The following is a 10,921-nucleotide window of genomic DNA, read 5'->3' as shown; positions in this document are numbered from 1 at the left end:
AAAAAAAAAAAAAAAAAAAGAAAAGATAAATAGGATAAGGTATGTTTCTTTGCTTTGTATATCTGCAAGACAATTTGAGAATAAAATCTTCATTGTTAAAAATCTTCTGTTGATTAATTTTGCTGGCATTTCTTTGCTTGCCTGTATGGAATGAAGTTTAAGATTACTTCTTTTTAATCTTCTATATTCTATATAAGTGCATTAATTTTTGCCTGATAGTTCAAAATAATATTTTTTTCACCTTTAAAATCCAGTTGGTTTACAAGAGAATATCTTAGTGTTAAAAATCACACTTTAATTTTTAGTGAGATGCTCTATGACCTTCTAAATTAAAAGTCTATCTTGATTAACTTTGGAAAAGTTTTCTTGCTTTTGGCTGATGTTTTGCCATTTGAGTCTTGCCTCTGGTCCAACATTTTGCTGCCTTATTAGAAATGATGACTCATGGATTTTTCTGTGGATTCTCTGAACTATGGTCCTTAGGATCTCACCCTCCTGAATAGTTAGAATTTCAGGTATGTGCCTTTGGTGTCCATTTTAGGAAAGTTTCCTTAATTAAACATTGAGGTTTTTTTTTCCTACTTAATTATTTATTTGTTTGGTTACTTTTGGATGAATCTCATATTTATAATTTATTCTCTAATCTTTCAAACCTTAACATCTTTACTTTTTCTTTATTTTGTTCATAATTTTCAAGTCTATAGTCTTATGACTTGTCCAGTCTTTATTCTCTTTTCCTCATTCCTGTGTGAATTTCCTTTCAGACACCTTTATTGCTTCATTTCAAATAGGTCTTGAGTTCTTTTAGTCCATAGATATTATTTTGTTTCTTTCTGTGCTACCATTTCTATGTGTTTATAAGCCTATTGGAGTCTTAACTTTGAGGTAATTGTCATTATCATTTTTCCTAAAATTTTCTTAGTAGCATTTTCCTCTAGATTTGCTTTCTTGAACATTTGTAATTTTGATTCTTTTCTTTTGTTTTGTTTTTTGGTCAGTCATGGGGCTTAAACTTTGGGCTGGGGCTCTCTCCCTCAACTCTTCAGCTCAAGGCTAGCCCTCTACCACTTGAGCCACAGTGCCACTTCCAGTTTTCTGGTGGTTAATTGAAGATAAGAGTCTCACAGACTTTCTTGCCTAGGGTTGGCTTTGAACCATGATCCTAATCTCAACCTCCTGAGTAGCTAGAATTAAAGACATGAGCCACCAGTGCCTGGCTGTAATTTTGATTCTTAATTCTTAGTTCTGTTTTATGTTTCCTAAATTCTTGCATGATGATATTTCAAATCTTCTCTAAGTGATCCATGTCTTTTTGTAATTTAAATATAATCAAAATGAAGTGATTGTAAAAAAACAAAGGTTATCAGAAACAAGTGTAATTTTATAAAGTAGATACTTGAATTATTCACTCCTATAACGTCACAATTAATTTTCTTTCACAAAAGATACTTGCTTAACAACAAGGAATAGTACCAGTTGTACATCTTCGCACTCGTCACTTTCTAACTACTTGTATGTCTTCATCTTGGGACAACTGTTGCTGGGGACTGGAGGAACTCCACTCTACACTTTGGGAACTGCCTTCATTGATGACTCTGTGCCTACACACAAATCTTCTCTCTATATAGGTAAGCTTACTCTCTAATACAAGTCTCTCTGTCATTTTGTCTTAGTGTTTATTTTCCAAGGAAAGCATACGTTTATTAAAAAGTTAGGGCTGGGGATGTAGCTCAGTTGTAGAGCATTTGCTTGTATAGACCCTAGGTTTGAACTCAAGGACCACAATAACAAGACAAAAGAAAAAGCTGTAGCACTAATTTTATTTTTTAAATAAAAAATTTAAATTGCATGCCCAGATAGTTCATAGAATGGATTGAGATTCCATATGTGTATGTGTTCTTTCCGAGTGGGAAAAACCCTCTGAACAGCCTTCTGTTTGGATTGCTTAAATCCCAGAATAATTTACACAGAGTATGGAGACTGTGTCTATATCCTACATGGGCATGACAGGAATTCAAAAGAAAAAACTGCAAAGTAATACTTAGAACAAGTTTTTAAGCCAGCGCCAGTCTCATGCCTATAATTCTAGCTACTCAGGAGGCTGATATCTAAGGATTTCACTTTGAAGCCACACCAGTCAGGAAAGTCCATGAGATTCTTATCTCCAATTAACCACCAAAAGGCCAGAAGTGAGGCTATAGATCAAGTGGCAGAGTGCTAGCCTTGAGCAAAAGAAGCTCAGGACAGTGCTCCAGGACCAACATGAAAGAAGGAGGAAGGAAGGAAGGAAGGAAGGAAGGAAGGAAGGAGGGAGGGAGGGAGAGAAAGAGAAAGAGAAAGAAACAGAAAGAAATAGTGAGAAAGAAAGAGAACGAGAAATAGTGAGAAAGAGAGAAAGAGAAGGAGAGAGAGGAAAGAAAGAAAGAAAAAGAAAGAAAAGGAAGGAAGGAAGAGAGGGAGGAAGAAAGGGAGGGAGGGAAGAAGGGAAAAAGAAAGAGGGAAGAGAGGGAGAGAGGGAGGAAAGAAGGAAGGAAAGAAAGAAAAAAGAAAGGAAGAAAAAGGTTATGTACTATAGTCTTAAATTTCTCTTAAATTCCTTCCTTGAAGTTGAGCTAACTGGACTATGCAGGACCCTGTATCTAATTATTGTTAACTTTTATTGGAGCATGAATTTTCTTTATCATTTTTTTTTCTTTTTAGAGAGGGTTGTGTGGTATCTGCTCTGTAGCTCAAGTTGGCCTTTAATTTATAATCCTCCTGTCTCAAAGTCTGCATTTCTGGGATTACAGTATTGTACCTCCAAGTCCTGTTTTTGTCAGTTTATTATTCCATAATAGGGGATTCATTTCCACTCTTATCAGAAGTCAGTATGTTCAGTGCAGCCATGACAAAGACAGTAATATTAAGTTTACTTGACCATACTCCTAATATGGAAATGTCCATATATTGTATATTAATTAATATTCTGTAATAACATATAGCTAAAATAAATTACCATAATTTTATATTCTTACAAAATTTATAGGTACTTCTCTGAAAATTTCAGTCTAACCCAATTGGAAGTCATTTTAAACTATCTGCCACAGGAAGTAATTTATAAATTACTATTTTCTAGCATTTTAATACAATTTTTCCTATAGTTGTTGCATTTTAAAATACAGCTATACTCTTCAAGTAGTTGACTGATTAAAACTTGTATTTTTTAGATCATCTAATCATCATTGAACATTTGATCTACTACACGTCTTTTTTTTGCCAATGATATTCTAAGTTTAGGGTGTAAATGAATTTTTATATTATTTTGCATATGAGAGAGAATAAGAACCTCAGTAGTAAAATAGTTCAGCAGTTTTTTCTTGTAAATGTTCTAAGTAGGATAATTTAAAATATCTGGCAGATGTATGTTTAACTTAGTCCCATTGCTTATGGAAATTGGGCAGTCTCTAACAAAATGACTAACAATGAATTGGTTACTTGTATGAAATGGAACTAGGTTTTGAAATCTGCCATAATGTGAAGTTAATGCATGCTTTCCAGTACATGGAAAGTGGGAAAGATAGAGTTTCACATTATATTCTTCTACAAGATTGCTACAAGATTTACTATTAGTAAAGGATAGTGATAGGTGTTTTAGCCTGCCACCAGTTGCCACTGCTATAACTAACCATGGATTTGTAATTATTTGGCTTATTACATTTATTATTGCAATGCAACAAGTTTTGCAGTAGATTATACATTTTAGACACATTGTCCTAAGTGGATATTATTCAAATTGCATTATTTTAGGGAGGAAATAAATGTAATTTTGATGCAGGTCTAACCAGTCAGAATTTTCTACAGTGAAGTATTTATCGTCACAATTATTTGATATAAATTGTCCATATGGCTGTTTCTAATGCCTTTAATCTCTTTCTAGGAATCGGCTATTCTATGTCAATCTTAGGTCCTGCAATTGGCTATGTGTTGGGCGGACAACTGTTAACCATGTACATTGACATTGCTATGGGAGAAAGGCAAGGCAATATCTATTTTCTTTCATTTAAATTTATTTTGTTCTAGAAATGTGAAGATTACAGAACATTTTCAATGCTTATTCAGCATGTCATGAGGAATTTTTTTTATTATTATTTTATTTTATTTGTGAACATACTGTACAGAGGGGTTACAATTGCATGGGCAGGATAATGCGTACATTTCTTATCAAGCATTGCAGCCTCCTCCTTTTGTTTACGATGAGGAATTTTTAGGAAACTAAATTGAATATACAACTTTATTTGCACTTTTCATTATAGTTTCATCTAGTGAACTTGTTAAATATGTGTGTTTAGGATCCCAATATTATCCAAGAGCAGGGATCAGTAATAAAAATGAACTGTATTTTCAGTAAACTTAGTTGGAGGTGGATAGCATGAATGGTTTTAAAGGAATATGTCTGTTAGAATAAGTTCTCTGGTATCTCTGGTAATACAGAAATCACAATTATTTTGCTTTGACAACTGTGACAATAACAGTAGTAAAACTAGTAATAGATCGTATCCTGATAGCATATTAATGTTAGCTTATATTATATCCTATCTTATTTAACCCTCCCACTAATTCTGTAAGGCAATTTATACACAGATATTGGCAAATGGCAAACTGTCAAGACACGAAGTTGATGTTTTAAATCTAAGCTCTCTCTTACCATCTTAACCACTGTATTCTTTCCCTGAATAAGGAAGTTGGTGACCTCTGGTGAAACACTATTTCCTAATTTACCCCGGAGAACTATAACTGTACAAAGCTTAGCATAAACACAATGATGAGTAAAAAATCATGCTGGGTATGTGATTTGCTCTCTGAGCTGTTAGTCCTAGTCCAAGCTTAGGGAGATAGTGAGCAGAAATGCACAACAAAACCTAGAATTAGAAAAGCAGGTTTTAGGACAGTAAGTAATTATATAAGTTACAGAAATGAAACCTTTTAGAAAGGCCTATCAATATTAAAATGAGAGAACCATTATATAAAAAATTAAGTCAAATTAAAAGAAATGCTAGAATTGAAGTGCATTGTATAAGCTATTAAACTAAATCAATGCGTTCCTGTATGATGTATTTCATTAAATAGAGTAACAGAGAAATACATAGTTAAAATTAAATAAAAATGTTTAGGTATTTAATATGATTATATATACTATTAAATATTTTAAACTCTTGCCATTTAAAATGTCTTCTAAACTTTTGGTCTTATAATTCATTTATGTCTGCTACATGTTTCTGGATTTATTACAATGATTTCTAGCTGACTGCTGGTGGCTTGTGCATGTAATCCTATTTTGGAGGCTGATTTCTGAGGATACGTGTTTGAAGCCAGCTCAGGCAGGAAAGCCACGATACTCTTATCTCCAGTTAACCACCAAAAAGCTAGATGTGGAGCTGTGCCTCACGTAGTAGAGTGTTAGTCCTGAGCATAAAAAGCTCAGGGTCAGCACCCAGGCCCTGAGTTCTGGCCGCAGGACTGGTGCATGTGTGTGTGTGTATGTGTGTGTGTGTGCGCGCGCGTGCGCACGCATGCACATGCATGTGTACACATATATACACACAAATTTAGATATAATATTGTAGCTCAAGCAATTGGACTATAAACTGTGAATGCATAACTGAGTTTTAGTTGAGAAGACTTTAGTTGCTTTATACTTCCTGTTTTTCTGTCATACAGTTCTGGTGTCACAGAAGATGACCCAAGGTGGCTGGGGGCTTGGTGGATTGGATTTCTTATAGCTTGGCTCTTCGCTTGGTCATTGATAATACCTTTCTCTTGCTTTCCAAAGCATTTACCAGGTAAATATACTTTTGTAAACTAGGGTATTTTATTCTAGACCAGATAATATTTGCTATTGGATCACTAAAATAAAAAAATTCTCTTGTTTATTTTATAGGATTTCAGTTGCCTGCATAAACTTATTAGTATCTATCTCTCTTTTAGGAAATATAAGCTAACAGTCTTAACATTCATGAATTTTATTTCAAACATAATTAATGGATCTATGCATATTCATCTCTAGTATTTACCAATTTGTTGTTTTGATTCCTGCTTTATATATATATATGAAAGATATGATAAGTTGTTAGCTCATGTTCAATTAGGCATCAATTTCAAGGACCAATTTGATATACATTATTACATGCTAATTATTTGTAGTTGAAAGTATAGGAGCACACTTTTTTAAATTATCAATAAAGTTTCTCTGCAGGTCATTCGATTTTTTTCACTATGTAAATGTACATACATACATATGTGTATCTACACATACACACACATACATATTCACCTTCCATTAGTTGTTTCCATTGTTATTTTCAGAAGAATAGATGGTGAACTTTTAGAAATGAACAAAAGAAAACCTGATACCTTGTGAGTAGATGGACTCATTGATTTCTTTTTACCCTGTCGCATCCAATTTGTAACTATCCATTTAATATGGTCTCAGATTTATTCACAGAACTATTATTAAAAATCAAAGGGCATGATGATAAATAGCAAATATTTCATCTGCCAGCAAATATTTTCATTAGAAAGCAAGGGTAAAAATCATAAACATTTTAAAATACATCTACGATGAAAAGGTACAGATTTGAAAGGTTCGAACAATTGTCGTAGACTCAATAAAAGAAGTGTGTGTTGAGAGCAAAACTGTCTCATTTTAAAATGTTTAGATTGGTAGAAATTCCTTTAGTGTTAATAAGAGAAGAACTGGCCTTATGGCTTAGGGAATTTGTGTACTTGTGGAAGTATATGCCTTGTTAATTAATTAATTAATTTTGGGGGCATGTTGCCAGTCCTTGGGCTTGAACTCAGGTTTTGGGTACTGGTCCCTACCCCTTGAGCCACAGTGCCATTTCCAGCTTTTTCTATTTATGTGGTATTGAGGAATCGACCCCAGAGCTTCACGCATGCTAGGCAAGCCTCTTCCACTAAGTCACATTCCCAGCCTATATGTCCAGTTTATAAGAAACCATTTTTGAAAGGATGAGCAAGTGAGTAAACTTGCTATGCTTTTAGGTACAGCAAAGATTCAAGCTGGAAAGACTTCCCAGGCTCATCAAAATAAAAGTACTGTCCTACATCACACAGATGAGAATTTTGGGAAGAGTATTAAAGATTTTCCAGCTGCTCTGAAGGTAAAACAAAACAATAGCAAAATGGATAGTTTGTACTTCTGTGTTTAAATGTACATATGAGATGTTAGATGTTAGTGTGATTTTGACTTACCTATCCATGTTTAATTTGTGATCTTTTTCTTCTGTCTTTAGAAAGCAGCTGCAACCAGTGTTACATGCATTTATCTTTGATTTCAGAAAATTAACTAGTTTAGGTTAAATATAAGAGATCTAGTTTAGTATAATTATTAGAGATACACTTACTTAGTTGCTAAACTGTATAGCTAAGTTTTCAATTACTGAGTTTTGAATCATAGAAAGATATGAACTTGCTCCTTGGAAACTACTCGCACCTATACTTACAGTCTTAAGGTCTTCATTCAATGGACATATGAATTCAAGACACAATTTAAGAATGTAATAGGGGATAGATGTATAGTATGTACAATTATAGTAAATCTGGGAAAGGAACCTTTCCAAACAGGCTTTTACCTGTTTTCTCTGGCCCCTTGAGTATGATAAAGGCTTATTCATTATTCTAATGAATGACTTGTTTATTTTCTTAAGCGTTCCATATGTGTATTTTTTATCATTGTAAATATACTAATCATCCATAGTTATATTTTTGTGTTGGAAGACAACCTATAAGTTTCCAGACTAATATGTGTTTATTAAAAATCCATTTTGTTGTACTATCAACTTTAATGCTTCACTAGGCAGCATGATTATAGTTATTCATTTGGTGAACTGTATTTTTTCTTTAGAATCTGATGAGGAATACTGTCTTTATGTGTTTAGTTCTATCCACCTCTTCTGAAGCCTTAGTTACTACTGGATTTGCTACATTTTTACCTAAATTTATAGAAAATCAATTTGGATTGACATCCAGCTTTGCAGCTACCCTTGGAGGTAACAGTTTATTTTGTTTAATTTCATCTACTTATTTTACTTTAACACATTACACTTTTATGAGGATAACATATAACTGGATATTTCATGCTTGAAATTTATACTTCATACTGATTTTGATAAAAGTCTCTGATTTTCTATATGAGATAACTTACTGTATAAACTTGAGATAGTGACTATAAGGTAAAAGGAGTATCTTAATGTTCAACACATCAGTTTATTGAGCCCTTCCCTAGTGGAACTGTGAGGTCACTTGTGCACTTACATGTTTGATAAATGCTTTTGACTTTACATCCCTATTGACATTTTTAATGTTTTTCCAACTGTTCATGTAAAAATGAATGTCTGTGAGTGTCTCTCATGGTTTTGTTTCTTACTAGGGGCTGTTCTAATTCCTGGCGCTGCCCTCGGTCAGATTTTAGGTGGTGTCCTTGTTTCAAAATTCAAGATGGCATGTAAAAATACCATGAAGTTTGCATTGCTTACATCTGTAGTGGCCCTCGCCTTGAGTTTTGTATTTATTTATGCCATGTGTGAAAATGAACCATTTGCTGGTGTGTCTGAGTCATACAATGGGTAAATATGTTTCAGTATTTTTTATGCCAGAATATTAAATTATGTATGCATTTATAAATATATACTTTTTCAGTCAAATGATATGGATTTTTTTTTGCCAATTAGAAGCTATTTTTTTCTGTGTTAGAATAAGTGGTGTGTGGTGGTTGCTTCCCTCCCTTTCTCCCTCCCTCCCTCCCTCCCTTCTTTCTCCTTCCCTTGGTAATGGTTTGAATGTGTCTCCTGAAAGTTCCTGTATTGGAAGAATCCTCAAATTCATATGTTAATGATTTTGGATTTGAGACTTTGGTAAGGTGATTAGGACCAGAAAAAGCCATTCAGGTGGCGCCTGTATGATAAAATTAATAATTGTATCAGAAGAGGGAAGAGATCTAAGCAGCTTGCTCTCTCTGTTCTGCCATGAGATCCCTCTACCATCTTACAGTGCACAAGAAGACTCTTCCAGAGTTTTAGCAGATGCCAGCATCACATGGCCTTGGACTTCTGGCTTCTAGAACTGCCAGACAACTCAACTCATACTCTGTGTACATTGCCCTGTCCTCTGCATTTTGTTAGAATAAGAAAAAACACATTGGCACATCTTGGGGAGAGCTTATATTTTCTTTTCTTTTCTTTTCTTTTCTTTTTTTTTTGGTCCGTCGTGGGGTTTGAAGTCTGGGCTTGGGCACTGTCCCTGTGCTCTTCAGCTCAAGGCCAGTGCTCTACCGCTTGAGCCCCAGCGCCACTTCTGGTTTTCTGGTGGTTTATTGGAGATCAGAGTCTCACGGATTTTCCTGCCCAGGCTGGCATTGAACCACGATCCTCAGATCTCAGCCTCCTGAGTAGCTAGGATTACAGGTGTGATCCACCGGTACCCAGCAATATTTTCTTATTAATTAAAAAATTTTAAATTATAACTATTCCTTCCAATAAAATTCCATGTGTCTATCTGTCTCTTTTTTATGTCTTCTCTGTTTTTCTGTATCTTCCTTTCTGCTTCTGTCTCACTTTCTCATTGTCTGTATCTTTCTCTGTCTCTGTTTAGGTTTGTTTCGTCTCTGCCTCACTGTCTGTGTCTGTGTCTATGTCTCTCTTTCTTGACCCTTCCTAGGAAGGTGGACTTGAGCCAGAACCCCAGTTCCTTTCGCTTTAGTTATTGTTCAGGTAGTGTTTCATGTCCCTGCCTGACACTGGCTTTGGACTGCAATCCTCCTACCTAGACTTCCTACACAGCTGGAAACTACATGACAGCCCATGATACCATGACTGGCCTGTTTATTGAGATGAAGTTTTACTAACTTTTTGCCTGGGGGGCTCAAAATAATGATTCTTCGAATTTCTACCTCCTGAGTGGCTTGGATTAAAGACGTATATCATAACAGGTGGCCTGAAAATATTCCCAATAGGAAATTAAAATAGATTAGAAAAGAACATGCAACTAGTCCTAGGGGTTAAAATTACTTGGATATTCATGTTTCCCTGTCCTATGGATGTGTTTATACTTGTAGCTGGTTTCCTTTACCTGTTTTGCTTTACTCTGAATTCCTGAGCCATGAAAAGTGGATCAGGCAGGAAGACATTGCACAGCAGGGGATAATGGAATTCAGCCTGCTGCTTTCATTGTTCAGTCACATGATATGAGGGTGTGAAAGTAGGTGGTATTCCAGGTCCAGGACTCTGTAATTTTGTGTCATATAGTATTCACATGACATAAATTAAGTGTAATTTGCATGGAAATGTTTGCCAGTGGCAATAATTGTGATTTGTGGTCACTGTTCATGCATCTGTCTTTCCTTGGCATTCACATAATACAGCATGTTCTATAGCAGTGTTTGGTTAAGCTCCATTACATTTATTTTACACTTGTTCAATGATTCTTATGACAAATCTTTGTGGCCACATCCTCATTCTGAAGGAGAGACTAGTAAATACAACAGTGAATAAACAATGAAGTAGGTCATTGGAGATACTCCATGGAATTCAAAAGAAGGAGTGGTCCTCAATTTTGTTTGACTAGTTTCAGGAAAGACTCTCTGGTCGAATAGTAAAATGGGGCTTAACTATTCTTTAGGAATAAGGAAAGTTATTGCCAGGAACTGGTGGTTCATGCCTGTAAATCCTAGCTACTCTGGAGGCTGAGATCTGAGGATTGTGGTTCAAAGCCAGCCTGGGCAGAAAAGTCTATGAGACTCTTACCTCCAATTAACTACCAGAAAACCAGAAATGGCTCTGTGGCTCACATTGTAGAGCACTAGCCTTGAGCTGAAGAGCTCAGGGACAGCGTCCAGGCCCAGAGTTCAAGACCTATGATTGACAAA

The 10,921-nt window shown here is 35.1% G+C and overlaps 1 protein-coding gene across 1 annotated transcript in view; it reads left to right on the top strand.

Moving 5' to 3' along the window:
- The window catches only part of Slco4c1 (solute carrier organic anion transporter family, member 4C1), a 52,853-nt gene that overhangs the window by 23,488 nt on the left and 18,444 nt on the right, over window positions 1-10,921 (top strand). The window contains exons 3-8 of the mRNA XM_013022099.1: window positions 1,446-1,628; window positions 3,917-4,013; window positions 5,698-5,819; window positions 7,042-7,160; window positions 7,904-8,048; window positions 8,429-8,624. Coding sequence (XP_012877553.1) covers window positions 1,446-1,628; window positions 3,917-4,013; window positions 5,698-5,819; window positions 7,042-7,160; window positions 7,904-8,048; window positions 8,429-8,624 — 862 coding nt within the window. The remainder of the gene's footprint in view (window positions 1-1,445; window positions 1,629-3,916; window positions 4,014-5,697; window positions 5,820-7,041; window positions 7,161-7,903; window positions 8,049-8,428; window positions 8,625-10,921) is intronic.

This window comes from Dipodomys ordii, unplaced genomic scaffold (assembly GCF_000151885.1).
Source record: "Dipodomys ordii isolate 6190 unplaced genomic scaffold, Dord_2.0 Scaffold59, whole genome shotgun sequence".
NCBI classification, from domain to species: Eukaryota; Metazoa; Chordata; class Mammalia; order Rodentia; family Heteromyidae; genus Dipodomys; species Dipodomys ordii.
This window is presented reverse-complemented; position numbering and strand designations above follow the sequence as displayed.